Source organism: Leucoraja erinacea, chromosome 14 (assembly GCF_028641065.1).
Source record: "Leucoraja erinacea ecotype New England chromosome 14, Leri_hhj_1, whole genome shotgun sequence".
Lineage (NCBI taxonomy): Eukaryota > Metazoa > Chordata > Chondrichthyes > Rajiformes > Rajidae > Leucoraja > Leucoraja erinaceus.
The window spans coordinates 39,224,556-39,246,168 of record NC_073390.1 but is presented as its reverse complement, the minus strand read 5'-3'; the positions used below and the strand labels follow the sequence as shown (position 1 = coordinate 39,246,168).

Below are 21,613 nucleotides of genomic sequence, written 5' to 3'. Positions count from 1 at the left end.
TTCCCATGCCGCTGAGTCAGAATAATTGCTGGCCATTTCTTTCAAATTCAAAAGTTGATGTTATTTCAAACATTTGTATTATTCAAGGTTACAAGCACAATGGAGGAATATGGGCTTTGACCTAGACTGAATGCTTCCAAGATTATCGTACAGACAACACACCCCGGTGATAATACCTTTAAGGCAAGATTGCACACTTCAAGGCCTGTGATTGTTGCATTCAGTTCTGGTCACCCATTTACAGGAAGGACATGGAGGCTTTGGAAAAGGTGCAGAGGAGGTTTACCAGCTCTGACGAAGGGTCTCGTCCCAAAACGTCATCTATTCCTTCTCTCCAGAGATGCTGCCTGTCCCGCAGAGTTACTTCAGCATTTTCTGTCTTTTATCAAAATAATACCTGGAGAATGGGGGTGTTAGCTACAGGAAGAGGTTGGACAAACTTGTATTGTTTTCGCTGGAATGCCAGAGGTAGCAGTTATGATCTGATACACGTATAGAAAATTATGAGAGATATAGATAGGGTTGACGATCACAACCTTGTCCCAGGAGGTACAAAAATCAAATACTAGAAGGCATCGCCTTAAAGTGAGAGGGACAAAGTTTAAAGGAGTCGTGCGGGGCAAGTGTTTTTTATACAAAGGGTGGCAAGTGCCTGGAACTCACTGCCAGGGTGGTGGTTGAAGCAGATACGTTAGTGGCATTTAAATGACTTTTGGATATGCAGGGAATAAGGTTATATGGTCATAAGAGATAGGAGTAGAATTAGGCCATTCGGCCCATCAAGTCTACTCCACCATTCAATCATGGCTGATCTATCTCTCCTTCAAAACCCCATTCACCTGCCTTCACCCCGCAACCTCAGACACCTGTACTAATCAAAAATCTATCCATCTATCTCTGCCTTAAAAATATCCACTGACTTGGCCTTCTGTGGAAAAGAATGCCACAGATTCATCACCCTCTGACAAAAGAAATGTCTCATCTCCTTCCTAAAAGAACATCCTTTAATTCTAAGGGTATGACCTCTAGTCCTAGACTTCCACCGATTCACAACTCTCTGGGTAAAAATCTCCACAGATTCACAACTCTCTGGGTGAAAAGTCATATGTCAAAGTCAAAAAGTCAAAAGTTCCCAAGTCATATGGCACTATGGCACAATTTCTTCCCAAACTGAAGTGGCTCTGCGTTATAGTTTCATTTCAACTATATTGTTTAATGAAAACCGATTACAAGACATTTAGTAGAAACCTTACTGTGGATCAGCTGAGGAACAAATGCTCGCAATCTCCAGATATCATGATTTAAGCTCTTCTTTGGGAATCCAAATACTACGTTCAAGCAAGAGAGGCAACATTAATTGGCCAATGCATGCAGATCCTGAAGAATGCAGCTTGTCAGCAGAAACATAGAACATAGATGCAGGAGTAGGCCATTCGGTCCTTCGAGCCAGCCTTTACTGAAAGTATGAATGCTCAGAAAGAGGTTACTCTATTTTTATGCAATAAGCTCTGTTTGCGAGTCATGTTGCCTGGCACTAACGTTGTGAACAGTTTCAACTTGGTTAACTAAATACACAACTTTGGTCACTGATGGCCCTTCGTATTCATTAATACTGTTGTGCATAATTTTACTTTAATTGGAAACGTTTAATGCAAATTAAAGCATCATTATGGCCAGCCAAATCTCTGACGTAAAATAGTTTGGTATTGTCATTATTTCATGCAAGATAAACGTCTGTTAACAACCTATTGCATTCTGTTTTGAAGTATAAACATAGTGGAGTGATGTCGATGATTATAATTGCACTGAATACACCGTCTAAGGTATAAACAGTATCCACGATATTACATTAATCACCTCCCTTTTCTGCACAGTGATTATTAACAACTAAAGTATTTTATTCCAGAAACAAGAATGATCTTACCGGTTCCATGTTTTGAAGGCATTACTGGCACGTTTATATAAATATCCTTCCATGACAATGCCATTGGCAGCATCCGTATTAAATTCCATCTTGGGATCATCGCTGGAGAAATCCTGAAGTGTTTGATGTTAAATAAAGCATAAAAACATCAATCACTGATAGGCGATAAAAAGAAAAGAAAAATAAGTTGTAGAAGGTAATGGAATGTTAGTCATCTTATGAAACGACACAAGCAGAGAACATACACAAAGTACAACATTACTCAAGACAATAATCTCTGCACAACATCAGCTTTTCAAGTTCCAAAATTGAATGTTATTTTCATTAAATTGCAGCAGCATTGGTCTAATTATAACTGGGTTTTTTTAAATAGCAGTTATAAACAAATTAAGTATTAGGTACACATTAGATAATTGCCTTTGCTTTACGTATTTTTTAATGTTTGCCGTTGGTGAAATCTGAAGCTAAAAAGAGAATGCTTGAAATGTCAGTATCAGGCAGCATCTGTGACCTACTGTTCATCTTCTAGCTCCACTGGCAAAGAGAAAAGAGCTATGTAAAGTCACAATGTTTGGGCAATTAATCCACAAGGCTACAACATTCTCAGATGAAAGATGTGATGTCCTCAGGCCTATGTTGGGCCTTGTTGAGAGGAGATGGTCACAGTACATAGGGTCACAGCCTGATGGATCGGAGTGGGAGTGGGAGCGAGAGCGGGGTGACGAATGAGTGGAAGATAATTGGAGGTTAGGGTCCACACTGTATCGAGATGCTCCACAGAGTCGCCACCCAGTCTGTATTTGGTTTCTCTAAAGCCCTCATCATGAACACCAAAAGCAACACAACAAATTGGAAACAGTGAATCACTGCTTCACTTGGAAGGATTGTTTGGGTCCATGGACCACAGTTATTTACAATATACATCAATGATTTAGATGAAGGGATTCAAAGTAACATTAGCAAATTTGCACATGACACAAAGTTGCGTAGCAGTGTGAACTGTGAGTAGGATGCTATGAAAATGCAGGGTGACTTGGATAGGTTGGGGAAGTGGGCAGATACATGGCTGATGCAGTTTAATGTGGATAAATGTGAGTTTATCCACTTTGGTAGCAAAAACAGGAAGGCAGATTACTATCTAAATTGTGTCAATTTGGGAAAAGGGGAAGTCCAACGGGATCTGGGGGTCCTTGTTCATCTGTCACTGAAAGTAAGCATGCAGGTACAGCAGGCAGCGAAGAAAGTGAATGGCATGTTGGCCTTTATACCAAGAGGAGTTGAGTATAGGAGCAAAGAGATACTTCTGCAGTTGGTTAGAGCCCTAGTGAGCCACACCTGCAGTTTTGATCCCCTAATTTGAGGAAGGACATTCTTGCTATTGAGGGAGTGCAGCGTAGGTTTACAAGGTTAATTCCCGGGATGGCGGGACTATCATATGTTGAGAGAATGGAGCGACTGAGCTTGTATACAAGAGGAAGTTGTCTGGTCGTGTGCAATACTCCACCAACACACAACTTCCCCTCCTGCCCTCGTTCCCTTCTGAAATGATTCTTCCTACAAGCTCAATTCTTAAGAAATACATGAAGTATTCAGTATCAATTATATAATTCCTTTGAGAAGCTGAATTTCTCAATTACATTTGTGCTTCATTGCATCAGGAAACAAAACAAGCAGAGACACTCGCAAAATACTGTGCTCAAGAACTGAAAAGTAATAATTGATTAATAATATTAAGAGTTGGCCTAGGGTGAGCAGACATGAAAGATAAAATGCAGGCAAAACAACGTGGTAATGTGTATGCGACACACAAAGTGCTGGAGGAACTCAGCAGCTCAGGCAGCGTCTGTGACGGGAATGGACAGCTCAATTTTCATTTTGCTCAAGATTCCAGCATCTGCAGTTTCATTGGTTACAGGTACTATAGGAATTCATATTTCCAGGTATCTCAGACATCATAATTGAACATTGAACATGTTTATTGTTAGTGTATGTTTGGGTGAAAGAGATTGCTAAATCCCCAAGAGTGGACAACAGTTCTGACAGATATCAGATTGGGAATCTTGAAGACACTCTTGGTAGGGAGAGCAGGGGGAGTTTAGCAAGGCTGGGTGACACAGAGCTGGGCTTTGTGTGCAAGGAACAAACTGAATACTTAGAACAAGTTGATGATCACGAAGGCTGTCTGGTTGGCTGAATACAAGAATGTGACACAAGTTGGTGTCTATTACAGCAACAGGGGAGGTAATTCAAGAAGTAAAGCTCGAATAGCAGTGGATACGGCCGAGAGGGAAAAGGAAATAGAGCACTGGCCACATACAAAAGGACAGCTGTCCACCCACTCGTAGATACATCGCCAATAGGTTCAGGAGTAGGCCACTCGGCCCTTCCAGCCAGCACCCCCATTCAATATAATCATGGCTGATTATCTCAAATCAGTACCCCGTTCCTGCTTTCTCCCCATATCCCCTGATTCCGTTAGCCTTAAGAGCTATAACTAACTCTCTCTTGAATACACTCCCAGAAGGCAATTAAAAATTGACAGGTGTCAACCTTTCTAGAGGACTACTGTCTAAATCAGGAGAGACCTGCTTCATGCAGGTGAACACGAAGAAATAAGGGAGATACATTTTGAAAGAGGATGTGTACAATAACATCTGCAAGGATGTTGAGAGGTTAAAAGATGAGGCATTGTGACATAGTTGTACACGATGTCCTTTATAACCGTAAAGGGCCTGTCTCACTTACGTGTCCTTGGCACGCAAATTATGCGACCTCGTGGTCACGTTGAGGCGCACGGGCATCGAATGGCCGCGCGGGGCCGGTCCCACTGAGAAGCGCGGAGGGGTATGTAGTTGTGCGCGACATCGCGCGGGGCTCCGAAATTTTTGTAGCGAACAAAATCTTTGTGCGCCAACAGCCTGTCGCGTAACTGACAACCAAAGTAGGTCACCTCCAACAGCAGCAGAAGCAGGCAAACGATTGCTGAACTCAGCCTGGGGCTCACGGCCGTTGCGGTCCGGATCCGCCACCACTCCTACTCTGAGAGCGGGGCCAAGAAAATTGAAGCTAGACACATAATGCAGAAGTAACTCAGCGGGACCGGCAGCATCTCTGGAGAGAAGGAATGGGTGACGTTTTGGGTCAAGACCCTTCTTTCAGACTGAAGAAGTCTCGACAAGAAACGTCACCCATTGCTTCTCTCCAGAGATGCTGCCGGTCCCGCTGAGTTACCCCAGCATTTTGTGTCCATCTTCAAAGGACGTCACGCGCTCCAGACGGCTGTGCGGGCGCATGAAATCGCGCGCGTCCTTCGCGGGACAGTCGCGCCTCAACGTGACCGGGAGGTCGCGTAATTAGCGTGCCAAGGACACGTAAGTGGGACGGGGGCTTAAGACAGTTGACATATGAAAGGAGTGAACACAAGGGTCATTCACAAGAAGCAATGGGGGATCAATGCCAAAGCAGAAGTGAAACCCGATCACCAAGATTGGCAAAGGAGGCAGAGCCTTAGATCAGTCCAGTGTAATTAGCACCAACCATTCACTACATAGTCTTTAGAATTGGAATTTAATAATGCAGGGGGAATAATTTACCATAAATATTGTATTATTTACCTATTACTGTTTTATTAACCTGATCTCGCATGAACATCAAATTACTCACAGAATTGGGAGAAGGCAGTCAAAACTAAAGCTATAACAGGTAACTGTCTACCTACAGCAGGATCAGAAACATTCATATTTAATCCTGACCATGGTTTCATTACGGTTCAGCAACATCCTATGGTATTCCAAGAACATAATGCATTGCATCAATCATTAAACACTTGGGGCAGTTTGGTGTAGCATTGGCCTGACTCTGTTGCTCAAAGCTTTCTATTTTAAACAATGGGTTTGTTCCTGCAGAAAGTCAGCAGAGGATTTTGGGCAAGGTTGGGATAATCATTTGCATCCCTTGAACTAACAGGTGACTTATTACTGGGAAAAAAAGAATTGGAAAAAGTGAAGCACTAAATTAGATCTACAACTGTTTTTACGATTTATAAGTGTAAGCTGTACTTTGATAGAAGGAATTGATATAAAAATGAGGTGTCATTCTCTACAGTTCCTATTGAATTTCTGGACAAGCCTTTACAGATAAAGTACAGAAACAAAGAACTGCAGATGCTGGTTTATACCAAGGATAGACACAAAGTACTGGAGTAACTCAGCGGGTCAGGCAGCATCTGTGGAGAACATGGATAGGTGACATTTCACAGAGTGCTGGAGTAACTCAGCGGGACAGACAGCATCTCTGGTGAAAAAAGATGGGTGAGGTTTTGGGCCGGGACCCTTCACGCAGATTAGAGTAGTTAACTCTCTCTTCCCATGGATACTGCTTGGCCAACTGAGCACTTCCAATATTTTCTGTTTGCATTTTAAAGGATATGGGCATCTGGTAAAAAGGCCAAGTGAAGACAAAAAAATTAAAGCGAAGAAGTACAACGTAGAAAAGATGAGCGGGGAGCAAGAGGATTGGGTAATGTTTAAAGAACAAATGAAGATAACCAAAAAGACATTACGGGGAGAAAAGATGAGGTATGAAGGTAAGCTAGCCAAGAATATAAAGCAGGATAGTAAAAGCTTCTTTAGATATGTGAAGAGAAAAAAAATAGTTAAGACCAAAGTTGGACCCTTGAAGACTGAAAAAGGTGAATTTATTATGGGGAACAAGGAAATGGCAGACAAGTTCAACAGGTACTTTGGATCTGTCTTCACTAAGGAGGACACAAACAATCTTCCTGCTATAGTAGTGGCCAGAGGATCTGGGGTGAAGGAAATCCACATTAGGCAGGAAATGGTGTTGGATAGACTGATGGGATTGAAGGCTGATACATCCCCAGGGCCTGATGGTCTGCATCCCAGGGTACTAAGGAAGTGGCTCTAGAAATCGTGGATGCATTGGTGATCATTTTCCAATTCTCCAGACTCAGGATCAGTTCCTGTGGATTGGAGGGTAGCTAATGTTATCCCACTTTTTAAGAAAGGCGGAGAGAGAAAACGGGGAATTATTGACCAGTTAGCCTGACATCGGTGGTGGGGAAGATGCTGGAGTCAATTCTAAAAGATGAGATAGCCGCACATTTGGATAGCAGTAACAGGATCGGTCCGAGTCAGCATGGATTTACGAAGGGGAAATTATGCTTGACTAATCTTCTGGAATTTTTTGAAGATGTAACTAGGAAAATGGACAAGGGAGAGCACCAGTGGATGTAGTGTACCTGGACTTTCAGAAAGCATTTGATAAGGTCCCACATAGGAGATTCGTGGGCAAAATTAGGGCACATGGTATTGGGGGTAGAGTGCTGACATGGATAGAGAAGTGGTTGGCAGACAGGAAACAAAGAGTAGGGATAAACGGGTTCCTTTTAGAATGGCAGGCAGTGACGAGTGGGGTACCGCAAGGCTCGGTGCTAGGACCGCAGCTATTTACAATATATATCAATGATTTGGATGAAGGGATTCAAAGTAACATTAGCAAATTTGCAGATGACACAAAGCTGGGTGGCAGTGTGAACTGTGAGGAAGATGCTATGAGAATGCAGGGTGACTTGGCCAGGTTGGGGGAGTGGGCAGATGCATGGCAGATGAAGTTTAATGCGGATAAATGTGAGGTTATCCACTTTGGTAGCAAAAACAGGAAGGCAGATTGCTATCTAAATGGCGTCGTTGGGAAAAAGGGAAGTACAACAGGATTCTGGCGTCCTTGTACATCAGTCTATGAAAGTAAGCATGCAGGTACAGCAGGCAGTGAAGAAAGCAAATGGCATGTTGGCCTTTCTAACAAGAGGAATCGAATATAGGAGCAAAGAGGTCCTTCTGCAGTTGTACAGAGCCCTAGTGAGACTACACCTGGAGTATTGTGTGCAGTTTTGGTCCCCTAATTTGAGGAAGGACATTCTTGCTATTGAGGGAGTGCAGTGTAGGTTTACAAGGTTAATTCCCGAGATGGCGGGACTGTCATATGCTGAGAGAATGGAGCAGCAGGTCTTGTACACTCTGGCGTTTAGAAGGATGAGAGGGCTCTCATTGAAACATATAAGATTGTTAAGGGCTTGGACACACTAGAGGCAGGAAACATATTCCCGATGTTGGGGGAGTCCAGAACCAGGACTAAGGATAAGGAGTAAGCCATTTAGAAAGGAGACGAGGAAACACTTTTTCTCACAGAGAGTGGTGAACCTGTGGAATTCTCTGCCTCAGAGGGCGGTGGAGGCAGGTTCTCTGGTGCTTTCAAGAAAGAGCTCGATAGGGCTCTTAAAAATAGCGGAGTTAGGGGATATGGGGAGAAGGCAGGAACGGGGTACTGATTGGGGATGATCAGCCATGATCACATTGAATGGCGGTGCTGACTCGAAGGACCAAATGGCCTACTCCTGCACCTATTGTCTATTGTCCAAGACTATAAACCCCAAGCTGTAAATGCATGTGAACAAGCAAGTGTTGTAAATCCTTTTACGAGCAGAAAGCGATGAGAATGAGGGATCTCTCTGCTCCAACGTTCAATGCAACCTCTCAAAATGCAGCTTGTCGAGGATTCAGCAGCTTCCACCGAGTTCCTCGAACAGTTTGCTATTTTCTCTAGAGTCCAGTATCTGCAGTTTTTTGTCTTGGTTATTTAAGAACTCACTGCCTTTTAATGTCAAACTGAAGGCGATTCAATAACATGCAGCATTAGCGCAGTCAGATCATCTATTCCATTCGGCTAAAATAAAACTATGTCATGACATTTGGTACTCATACACAACAGCTAGTTACAACAAAACATAATCCATAGATTGCATTCATCTTTAAGAATATAATTTATAAATTATGTTATGCTGCATTTATCAGTCACATTTAAAACCAAAACAAAATAGCCCACTGAAGGAACAGCATTCCTGTTACTGAAAACATTCACTTCAAATACCATTTACATCAACATATTTCACAGAAAACAACTTACCATATATAACACGTAATGAAATCTGAAGAGTCTCATTGTAACCGATCTTAGAAACAATAATAAACTATAATCCTGGCAAACACAGCAATTTTTCTTTCAAGATGGTGAAAAATTTCATAGCAACCAGTCTGGGCTCCAGATACTTAGCAACTGCCTTGCATTAACTGCTTTATATTTAAACTCTACCTTTGAAGCTCCGACAATATTTTCCCCTTAATTCTCTGCACCAACAATAAGTAATTATTTATAAACCTGGATGTATCCGCCCATGATGCACAACCCATTACATTAGCAAGGACCTAGATCATGTTCTGAGTAACTCCTCCCTCACCAAGTGGTCAGCTGATGGCTGCCTGATAATAATATAACAGTCAATAAACAGTCAGTGGTTCATGTGCTGTTTTATGCATATCCATTTAACTGTGTTTTTAGAATATCTCTAATGCAACTTCGAATATTTAGGTTGATTCAGTGATATTTAATTCATTCACCAAACATCAAAGCTTTCAGATAAATTTTGGGGTGCCCAACACCACGATGCAGGACAGAACGTCACAGGAGATATTCTTCCCTGTGGCTAACTCATAGTACAACTCCTCCCCCTTCAGTCATGGGGTTGACTGAGACGGATCCCCCCCCCCCACATCCACAATCCTTTCCACCCGTCACTTTAATTTCATGTTTCATATATTTTGTGTTTTTATGACCATTGGCAGATCAATTTCCCTCCTGGGAGAAATAAAGTTCTATCGTATCTTATTGTAAACTTGGGCACAGCTTCTTCTCCTCTGTTATCAGGCCTCTTCTCAGCTTCTTCTCCTCTGCTAAAGGTCATTCCATAAGCTAGGGTACTGTCCGATTCACCTTTACACCATTGTGGGTATTGGACTTTGTCTCTGGAACTGATGCGCTACAATGCTGAGAACTATATTCTGCACTCCGTACTTTCCCCTGCTCTATCTATTGTAGTCGAGTTTGACGATTGTATTTATGTGTGGTACATCTGAGGACACAGAGTGCTGGAGCAACTCAGCAGGTCTGGCAGCAGCTGTGGAGAACGTGGATAGGTGACGTTTCACAGAGTGCTGGAGTAACTCAGTGGGTCAGGCAGCATCTGTGGAGAACATGGATAGGTGACGTTTCAGAGCGCTTGTGTAACTCAGCATCTGTGGAGAACATGGATAGGTGACGTTTCACAGAGTGCTGGAGTAACTCAGTGGGTCAGGCAGCATCTGTGGAGAACATGGATAGGTGACGTTTCCGGTCGGGACACTTCTTCAGATATCTTATCTGACTGGATAGCATGCAGAACAAAGCTTTTCACTGTACCTAGTACACATGAGAATAAAAAACCTAAACTGATGCAATCAGGAATCACTTCACAATATATAATAAACAAAATCATTTTCAGGGGATAACTGCAACAATAACAATTTAGATCCAGCAGTACACAAGTTTACATCCAACATCTGTATATTTTTTCATCATTCTTTCCCAAGTTCTAGTAAACATATTACAAAAAACCCCAGCATTTTAGTAATTATGATATTTTTTGCTGAATGCTCTGAAACACACCCTTATAATTTAAACCCATGGCCTCAGAGATCACTTACATTCTGATTTGCCAATGGAAAAACAAACTTCCTTTAGTAGAAGATCACATTTTTTAAATGTTCTGTGCGAAGTATACAATTAACTGCAATTAAATGTGAGTGACATATCCCATTTCAAAAGGTGTTGGTTTACTTCACAAGCAGCAATTTACAATATGTGCAGTGAGTGGGAGAAAGGTCAGGATAAGGATCAGTGCTCTTCACAGCATCATTAGTGCCGGTGAGTACAAGGCACAGTAGCTGCTGCTCATCTATTCAAACCCAGCACCTCCAACACTTCAACAAACCCTGCTCCTTATGCACAAAGTTCAACAGTAAAACAATTGCAAGAACCACTGATTCAACATTCATGCAGCAAAAAGAAAATATACATAAAATGCTGGAGTAACTCAGCGGAACAGGCAGCATCTCTGGACAGAAGGAATGGGTGACGTTTCAGGTCAAGACCCTTCTTCAGACTCCTCGACCTGAAACGCCACCCATTCCTTCTCTCCAGAAATGCTGCCTGCGCTGAGTTACTCCAGCATTTTATGTCTCTCTTCGGTTTGAAACCAGTATCTGCCCTTCCTTCATACAACATCCTACAGCAAAAAGAAAAATTAACTATCACAAAGTTTAGATTTCAACAAACACAAATCTATGCTCAAACAGATTTTCGGACCAGCACGCAGTCCTGTTGCACCACAGGAATTCTCACGATTTAAGGAAAATTCTGATCCGTGTGTATAATATATCGGACACTTTTAAAAGGATCCAACTTGCATCAATTGCTGGTCATAACTATAAATGAGTGCTATAAAAGCAAATCATTTTAAAATGCTTTCACAAAATCAGGAGCACTTAGTTCAGGTTTGGTGGTCAGAAAAGGAGATAAAGTTATGATTGGACTAGGATATTTGAAAGAATAGAACAGAAGAGAGTAGAAAACTAATGGAACAAACGTTGATGGCACATCCATGTTGGACTATTTCAGCTGTGGCTGGATGAGGTAACCCATTGTATGGAAAATGACTCAAGCCTGAGCTAAAGGGAGAGATTGGGCAGGCCAGGACTTCATTCTGTGGAGCGCAGGAGACTGAGGGATAATTTCATAGTGGTGTATAAAATCACAAGGAGAATAGATAATATGAATACACACTGTATTTCACCAAGAACTGGGGAATCAAGAACCAGAGTTGGTTTAAGGTAAAAGGGGAAAGATTTAAAAGGAGCCTGAGTGGGCAACTTCTTCACAGAGAGGGTGGTGGGTGAATGGAACGAGGTGCCAGAAAAGGTAGTTCAGGCAGGTACAATAACAACATTTAAAAGACCTTTGAACAGGTACATAGATAGGAACGGCCGAGAGGGATATGGGTCAAACACGGGCAGATGGGGCATCTGGGTCAGCATGGACAAGTTGGGCTGATGGGTATGTTTCCAGCCTGTATGAATCTATATTTATGGACCCCTGGCACCATTCATATTGTGCGTGCCCGGCGTAGAGGTACACAGACAGGTGCAGTGACTTACCTGAAGGGCAGCCTTTGATATGCATTTAAGAAAAAGGAAGGAAAGTTCATTATAGCTGCTTGTTCAATGCTCCAAAGCTATGGAAAGACCAAGTTAACACATGAAGTGGATATGGATATGCCATTTATTGTCACTATACATGTACAGTGAAACTGAAAGCTGCTCGTACTCAGTGCATACATACAATTTTACACAAAAAACAAGAAACAGAAAAACAAAAAGGTGGGGAGATGGGGGGGGGGTGAATAGGTGCACAAATTCTACGGCGCAACATACATATATACATATATACAGATGGAAGTCCGTGTTGGGTGGTGTAGTCAGTGCATGTGTGGATTTGAATTCATGGTAGATATAATTCTCGGGAAGCAGCTATTCCTGAGTCTGTTTGTCCTGGATTTGATGCACCTATAGCGCCTTCCAGAGGGCAGCAGGTCGAACAGTCCAAACGCAGGATGGGAGCTGTCTTTGGTGATCTTCTTTGCCCTGCTAAGGCAGCGGGAGGTGTAGATGTCCATCAGGGAGGGGAGTGTGAAGAAGGTGGAGCATAGAAAAGTAAATAGATTCAGAAAGTATTATGTTTCTAAACAAATGTGTAGAATTTACTTAAAATTTAATGATGGAAAGAGACCTCAGCCCCGATGAAATGAAATGAATCATTTTAATATTTATGTTTAGCAATGAGCTTTCTTTTTTTTTAAATATTTTTATTTTATTAGAAGTACAATCATATGGCACCAAAGTGCCTAATATATATTTTCATAATACATTTTATGTACAGCTTCTTATTTTTTTTGTTATAATAAAGAAAGATGAGAATAAGAAAAAGAAATTAGATAGTAAAGGATAGAAAGGCGTGAGATATATAGTGTGTGAAGAAAAAGAAAAAAGGATGAATGAGTGAAGAAAGTTGAGAAAAAGAAAATAGAAAAAAGAGAATAAGACAAAAAAAAAAAATTTTTAAAAAAGGTAAGGAGATCATTGTTTATAATCTCGACCAACCCTCGTCGAGTCCTGAAACAGTTAGTTTTTACAATTGTGTTGCACCATATGTTTCCAAAAAGACAACAAATGGAGACCAACTCGTTATGAATTGGTCTGATTTATTCATTAGGAGGAATCGCATTTCCTCAAGATGTGCGTGTCCAACATACTTGCAATCCACATTTTAAGTTGGTATTGATGTATTTTTCCAAAATATAAGTATTAATTTTTTTGCTATTATTAAACCATAGTTAAAAAATAAATTTTGAGAAGTGTTCAATTTATTCCCATCTTCCATTACTCCAAATATAATCATTTCAGTATTAGGTTCCATTCTTATCTTGAATAATTTTGTAAATATTTCGAAAATATCACTCCAAAATCTATAAAGTTTTATGCAGGAAACTAAGGAGTGCGTTATAGTTGCGTTTTGGGATAGCCATTTATCACAAATGGGGGAAATATTTGGATAAAATTTGTTCAATCTTGTTTTTGTATAATATAATCTATGTCAAATTTTAAATTGAATTATATTGTCTTACATTAATCGAACATTTGTGAATTTGTGAACATTTCATCAAGTATTTTTCCCATGTAACCTTCGTAATTTTTATCATTAGTTCCCGTTCCCACTCTTCTCTAAGTACCTCTGTCGATGGTAGGTCTATATTTAGAATACTATTATATAGATATGATATTGTGAGTCAGCTTCAATATTCATTTCTTCTTCCAATAATTCAGGAGTTGTTTTTTGATATCCTTGTATATATTTTTTCATGAAATCGCAAATCTGAAGATATTTAAAATATTGGTTGTTTTTTCAGTTTAAATTTTAATTGTAATTGTTGGAATGATAGTAGGTTTCCCATTTCGTACAATGAGCTTTCAATCATGCATTTTGGGTTTCTGCTTAATTTCAGAAAAGCATGTATCAATCATTTTATATTTGAAAATATGTACAATTAACTGCAATTAAAGGTTGGTGACATATCCCATTTCAACCAGTGTTGGTTCACATAAAAAGCAGGCATTCATACGACAGCCGTATGAATGACAATTAAGAGGCACTTTCGAGGCCTGTGCTGCCATTATTGCAAAATTAGTTCAATGCAGTTGCCACAGGCTGAGGATGTATAATCAAAATGAATAAATCGAAGGATTATGGTTAACAACTATGGTTGTTCACTACTGCCCTTGTACCTTTTGTTGAATAGTGGAGTGTTTATGTTCCATGTCTCTCTTCTCTTTAGCTGCATCCACGGCTAATTTATCCAGCTGTTGAAACACAACACAACAACATAAAGAAACTGCAGAGAGACACAAAAAGCTGGAGTAACTGCGGGTCAGACAGCATCTCTGGAGAAAAGGAATAGGTGACGTTTTGGGTCGAGACTCTTCTTCAGACTGCAGCTCTGCTATTCAATATCGTATCTGATCAGCCCCAGGCCTCATTTTCTCTTCCCAGCCCTCAATTCGCTGAGCTATCAAACATTCATTTATTCTTCATTAAATACCCTGTGATCCAGTGAACCAACTGTGATAGCAAATTTCAAGATTCTCCACCTTCTGCAAGAAATCCCTATGCACCTGTTTTAAATGGCCAAGCCCAGATCTTGTAACTACTCCTGGTTCAGGGTCTCCAAACAGTGGGTACATCTCAACATCTACTGCATCTGTTCCCCAAGGATCCTGCACGTTTCAATAAGATCACTCCAAATTCTTCCAAGCTCCAAAGAATACAGATTGAGAACAAGACATTGACTTTTTAGTTAAATCCCTAAATTGTGAAACTTAAATTAATCATAAATAATAAAGAAAACTTACAAAATAATGAAACCATAACCAAACAATTGGCAGATTTCTGGAGCAACACTAAATTAATTCTAACAGCCCATGTCCTGCGGTGCTGGCTTGAAGGGCTGAATGGCCTACTCCTGCACCTATTGTCTATTGTCCTGATGTCTCAGATTATTTCCACAGTGAACAAAATTGACAAGATTCCAGCAAGTCAATCTGTTCACCACTGAGAATAGATTCAGCATCGTCCGATCTCATACACCTAGTTTACATTTGGTTCTTTATAATTCTGAAGAAACATCGCACCTTGCTGGATTCATTCTGACTGCTTGTTCTGTGGTCCAGTTGATACTTACAGCAGCAGGCATTAGGTATTGATCATAAATCTGTCTAAAAATGAGAAAGATGACGTGGTTCTAAATAAATTGTGAATGTGATGCACAGAATGCACACATTAGTGAATGTTGCAATGCACAATCATTGTTGCCTGCATTAGCAACTATCAATGCCTGTCAGGGTGGACGAGTGGCACAGATACTGATGCTGAGTGCAACTGCATTAATTATGCAGAAATGTAAACATGATTAAATACAAGATTTTCATCTAATAAAGTACCAAAAAATGGCTGGACGTTGCGCATGATTATTTAACCTATAAGAAAATACATTTCTAGAAGGCATATCAATTTAATAGACTAAATGTAAAACATCTTTTCAGTTTAAAATGTTATTCTAAATTCTTGCATAATGATATTAGTCCTATTTCTGTCCAGCTAAAATTAACTCTGCACACGAGTGTGGGGGTGAATCACACTTGGCCCAACAGTTCTCATGTCCCTGCTTCACTTTAATCTCAGTACACATAGAGGTCACAGCAAATGTAGGAAATATAAACCTCAAGAGAGAATAACAAGAATATCCAATATACCTGCAGCAGTTAGCGGAGCAGCACTGGGAGAAACCGCTGCTTTTGTCGTCTGCATACCCTGTTATTGAAGAAATTAGTGCATCTCACAAGGGCAGGATGTCATTATGCTCGAAAGGTTGCAGAGAGCATTCACCAGGATGTTACTGGGACTGGAGGACGAGTTATAAAAGACTGGACAGGCTGGAAACCTATTCCCCAGACCATCGGATGGAGGGGGGGGCCTTATAGAGTTATATCAAATCATGAGGGGTGTAAGTAAGCTGGATGCTCTGTCATTTTCCCACGAGTCTAAAACTAGCGGGGAAAGGTTTACGGTAAAAGGGGAAACATTTAAAAGGAACCCGAGAGGCAATCATTATTTTTCTACAAGGAATGTGGGGTACACAGAATGGGTATCCCCCCCCCCCCCCCCCAGACATCACCTCGGCCTCCATCTACTCACCTGCCTTCATCCGACCCCAACCGCCACCCTTGCCATGTGTTCACCACCCACCTCCCCCAGACATCACCTCGGCCTCCACCCATTCACCTGCCCTCCCCTGATCCCAACCCCCACCCTTGCTGTGTGTTCACCATCCCCTCTGACCTCCCCCTTTCTGATACAGAACTGTCTGTCCTCAGCAGAGGCCTCACCTTTGTTCCCCTCCGCCCTCACCTCGACGGGTTCCGGGTCGGCCACGATGAAGAGCTCTTCTTCCGTCGCCTCCGCCTCTGGGCCTTTTGCTATGGGAAGGAGTCCTCACCACCCAGTAATGAACCCTTCTCCTCCGCTCACTCTACATTAACCCCGACTTGATAATCAAACCCGCTGACAAGGGAGGTGCCGTGGTAGTCTGGCGCGCTGGCCTCTACCGGGTTGAGGCCAGCCAACAACTCTCAGACGACACCTCCTCCTATTTATAAAAGCTGAAGGAAGTGTCTTGACCCGAAACGTCACCCATTTTTTTTCTCCAGAGAAGCTGCTTGTCCCGCTGAGTTACTCCAGCATTTTGTATATAAAGAACACGTTGCCTTAGGAAGCTGTAGAGCCGCATACAATTATAAAGTTGAAAAGACATTCAGTCAAGTAGATAGACAATAAATCTTTAGAGAGACATGGGATGGACACAGATTGTTGAGCAGGGGCCTATTTCTGTGCTGCACAAGTCTGACAGATGGAAAAGTACAAATGTAGAAAGTCAATGTTTCTAATGTTGCCACAATAATGCATTGGCAAAATAACTGTAAATATAGATGAAGAGAGAAAGTGTAAAATCAAATAACTGAATACCATATATATTATCAGCAATGCACTTTGACTGTCATTTTGACCGCATTGAAACATACAGAATAGTGAAAGGGTTGGATAGAGTGGATGTGGAGAGGATGGTTCCACTAGTGGGAGAGTCTACGGCTCGAGGTCATAGCCTCAGAATTAAAGGACGTTCCTTTAGGAAGGAGATGAGGAGAAATTTCTTTAGTCAGAGGGTGGTAAATCTGTGGAATTCTTTGCCACAGAAGGCTGCGGAGGCCAAGTCAGTGAATATTCTTACGGTAGAGATAGATAGATTCTTGATTAATACGGGTGTCAGAGGTTATGGCAGAAGGCAGGAGAATGGGGTTGTGAGGGAGATAGATCAGCCATGATTGAGTAGACTTGAGTGGCCAAATGCCTTAATTCTACACCTAACACTTATGACCTTTCATTTAATGCAGTGAGAAGGACTTCATTCCCTCAGGTATTGACAATGGAAGTGAACATTGTCCAATCAGCAGAACTCCCCATGTCCACCAACAAGCACAAGCATCTGCCTCTGAACGAGGCCTCACACAACCATTGCACTGCTCTCCCTTAGTACCCATCAGCTTCTAATTCACCAGACTTCCAATGATGCCACACTGGGTCAAATGTTGCCATGGCATCAGGTACACTCACTCTCACCTCTGGATCTCAGCACTTGTCCAAATCAGCTGCACATACCAATCCCCACACTAGATGGAGGCAGGCAGTGGAAACAGGACAGCTTTAATGACAGGGTTTAGTACGTTTTATTCAGTGTCAGCAACAGTAACACGAATGAGTGGGAATTTACATAAAATCCCAATTTTCTTAGAATGCTTAAAATTGGTCATTGCCTTTAAAAATCTCACCTGTGCTCCCAAGTCCTTCATGTAAGGCTCCAGTTCCATGAAGAGGTCATATCCTTGGTGAAAGAATGCAAGATGGGCATACATGAACGACAACATCTGGAAGTGGAATAGAGACAAAGACATATAATCAACACATAACAATTTGTAAAGAACTTGCGCAGAGTATTATACAGGGACAATAATTGTTTAAATATTCATTTTAAGTTATTGCATTGTGCATACAGACATTTTTCTAGATCAGTAGACCAAGAAATATAAGGAACAGGCTACAGTAGATAGCAAAGATCCTATAGCAGAGCAAGATAGGCTACTCCTGCTAAATGCAATGGACTGACGTGTAGTACGCTATGGAGGGGATCATGGGCATTTTTCCACGCCCATTTTAGCAACCTGAGCCTACCTAACCCGACCCGACTCGCACTGTAATCAATGTTGCGGGGCAACAGTTTGTGTGGGTTAGATTCATAAATCTGTCAGTTCAAACTTCTTGTCAAGAATAAAATTTGATTCTGGTAATTGTCTTTTTTAATGTTTTTTAAATCATTTCTTTTTAAATGGCTCACAAGCAATGTTTGAGTTGATTTTGTAGTAACCGGAACCGACCCGACTCGCAGGGTGATTGACAGGGGGGGACTTTTTGTGCGTGATTATAGGGTTAGATTCATAATTCTGTTAGTTCATAATTCTGTTGATTCTTGTTAAAGAATAAAATGTTTATAAACACACATACATGAAAATTATATAAATGTATATAACACACACAATTATATTTCTTCTAATCCAATAATGAACTTTATTTCAGACTAGACAAGGGACATTAAATAAGAAACATTGTAAATAAGAAACATTGTAAACCTCCCTGTAACTTCACACACACTAGGCCTTATCTCCCCCGGCACTCTCTTGCCTGCCCCCTTATTACAATGTCCCCCCCCCCCCCCCCCCCCCCCTATGCCCTTCTCCTCGCTGCCCCTGGCCCCGCACTCTCTCTCCCCGCTGCCCCGGGCCGCGCACTCCTTCTCCCCGCTGCCCCGCACTCCTTCTCCTCGCTGCCCCGGGCTCACACACTCCTTCTCCCCGCTGCTCCGGACCTCTCTCCCCGCTGCCCTGGGCCCCGCACTCTCTCTCCCCGCTGCCCCGGGCCACACACTCCTTCTCCCCACTGCCCCGGGCCCCGCACTCCTTCTCCCCGCTGCCCCGGGCCCCGCACTCCTTCTTCTCCCGCTGCCCCGGGCCCTGCACTATCTCTCCCCGCTGCCCCGGGCCCCACACTCCTTCTCCCCGCTGCCCCGGGCCCCGCACTCCTCTCTCCCCGCTGCCCCGGGCCCCACACTCCCTCTCCCCGCTGCCCCGGGCCCCACACTCCTTCTCCCCGCTGCCCCGCACTCCTCCTCACTGCCCCGCACTCCTCTCCTCGTTGCCCCGCACTCTTTCTCCTCGCTGCCCCGGGCCGCGCACTCCTTCTCCTCGCTGCGGATCCAATCTTTGGCCGGAAGCAAGAAGGCGGGAGCAAGAAAGCGGAGCAAGATGGCGGAACAAGATGGCGGAGGCAGGTTGCTAAAATGAGGCATAAAATCGTCCATGAATCCGCCCATGAACGTACCTCACTTTTGCGTGAGAGTAACCCATCTTGCTCTGCTATAGGATCTTTGGTAGATAGGACAGAGAACAGTACAACACAAGAATAAGCCCTTCGGCCACTAGGTCTGTTCTGAACATGATGCCAAGTCCATCTCTTAACCATCTGCACGCAATCCATATCTCATAGATTCCAACAGCACAGGAAAAGACAAGACAGTGGATAAGAAATGGCCAGCATTTAAAGAGAACCACGTAGCTCTGAGTGGGGGAAATGATCAAGCTGTGGTCAAAAAGGGAAGGTAGTATTGGATAACGAGAAAAGGTTTATACATGTTGCCGAAGAGAAGAAAATCCTCAGAATTTACAAATGAGAACCAAGAACTTGATACAGAAAGGGAAGGTGGAATGTGAGAATAATCTTACAACAAACACAAACAGATTGTCAAAATTTCTTTGCTCTGTAAATTAAAATGGATTCACCAAAGTTATTGTAAATCTCTCGAACACTGGGACCAGGGAAATGACCCTAGGGAATAAGAAAATGGAACAAAAAAAAAGCGTTTGTACTTCAGGCTTCAAGGAAGACAACACAACAACAAGACAAAAATAGCAAAGGTAGTCCTGAAAGAATGAAGAGCTGAGAGAAATTAGTATTTGTTAAAAGAAAGTGTTGGGGAAATGAGGAGGACTGAAAGCCAGTAAATCTGGACACATTTACATGTCTATGTTTGATCCTCCCAAATTTGACAGAATTTAAAACTGTTCTTTCAGATCTGACGGTAGAAAATGTAACCCGACAAGTTGGGAAAGAAGGAAGGAAAAAGGGAAATGAGATTAGTTAAACTGACATTAATAGCTGGAATCTAGTATTAAATAATCGTAAGATGTTTCGAAAATAGTAACAGGGGCCAAAGAGACATCCCTTTTAACAATCGTGTGTCTGCGATAGTAAGAAGTGGAATACTGTAGATAAGATGAACAAGTGAATGCAATGTATTTGTAACTTTACAAGCAGGTCACATAACATGTTCCATAATGTGGCACGTCATAAAATGACGCCAAACAATATTAATATGTTGCAGTGGATTGAGGGTTGGTTTAGGATGAGGAACCTGTTGGATTAAACAGGCCACGTTTGTGTAGAGTGGCAGATCCATATGGAGATCTGCGGTGACTGGTACTGAGAATCCAACTGTTCCCACTCTGTATCAATCAGTTGGATCTGGGGACCATATCCCCATACACAAAGCTGGCCAGTCAAAGAGGGTGATGGGCATGCAGAGATAAGAGAAGCCTTAAAGGGATAGAGACATTTTCATCTCTAGCCTGTCACTTACTCCATCCATCTCTTCCCCAGGTCTCTCACTCCCTATCCATCAGTCTGAAGGGTCCCGACCCAAGATGTCATCTGGCCATTCCTTCCACAGATGCTGCCTGACCTGCTGAGTTCCTCCAGCACTTTGTGTGTTGATGTAACATGATCATGGCTTAGTAAATGTCATAACTGCTCAGACAAATTGTTCTGAACATGGTTTTATGACAGCAACAATGCCTTGCATATTAAATATTCATTGCTTTAACCACAACATATAATGAAACATTGTAAACAGACTTTACATGTTTGCTAAACCACAAGTAAGAGGAAAACTGCTTACCGATTTTAAAATCTCCGATCGCCTCTTTGACTGAAGGACATTAATCTAAAATTGAATCATCAAAATGAACAAAAAGTTTACACATTACCAGAGGAAATAGGCGATAGGTGTCAGCATACAGCATTTCATGAACAAATAGTGTAAAGTTGCTTGAAATGGTTTCCGTAGACATCTATTACCAAAATACAAATACAAAACGAAGCATTCTTGCCCATCTGGAGTGTACACTGACCCAAAGTAATTCACAGCTAATTTTACACACATTGAAAACCATCGCAGGTTTCCTTACATTTGTTATATGATCCATCCCTTGAAAGAATTTCAGATTTGTTTTTGCCTGGCACTGTTTCAAGTAAACGTCAACTTTAAATTAATGCATAATTGGCCTTTTATGAAATAATTTTCTGTCCCACAGCTAATTCATATCCTGCAAGATATGGTCATGATAGTTTTACTCCGAGGCATTGAACATACGTATGATGGTGATGTAAATGCAACTTGGATTGCCT

At 42.0% G+C, this 21,613-nt stretch overlaps 1 protein-coding gene across 4 annotated transcripts in view; it reads right to left on the bottom strand.

Annotated features, from left to right (window-relative positions):
- The window catches only part of LOC129703610 (arf-GAP with coiled-coil, ANK repeat and PH domain-containing protein 2-like), a 99,096-nt gene that overhangs the window by 34,238 nt on the left and 43,245 nt on the right, over window positions 1–21,613 (bottom strand). For all 4 annotated transcript variants that reach the window (XR_008724593.1, XR_008724594.1, XM_055646210.1 and 1 more), the window contains exons 7-10: window positions 21,105–21,149; window positions 17,869–17,964; window positions 14,215–14,289; window positions 1,925–2,037 (exon numbers count right to left, since the gene is read on the bottom strand). Coding sequence is in view for 2 of the 4 variants with exons in the window: in XM_055646210.1 (XP_055502185.1) it covers window positions 1,925–2,037; window positions 14,215–14,289; window positions 17,869–17,964; window positions 21,105–21,149 (329 nt within the window). In the remaining 2 variants the exon portion in view is untranslated. The remainder of the gene's footprint in view (window positions 1–1,924; window positions 2,038–14,214; window positions 14,290–17,868; window positions 17,965–21,104; window positions 21,150–21,613) is intronic.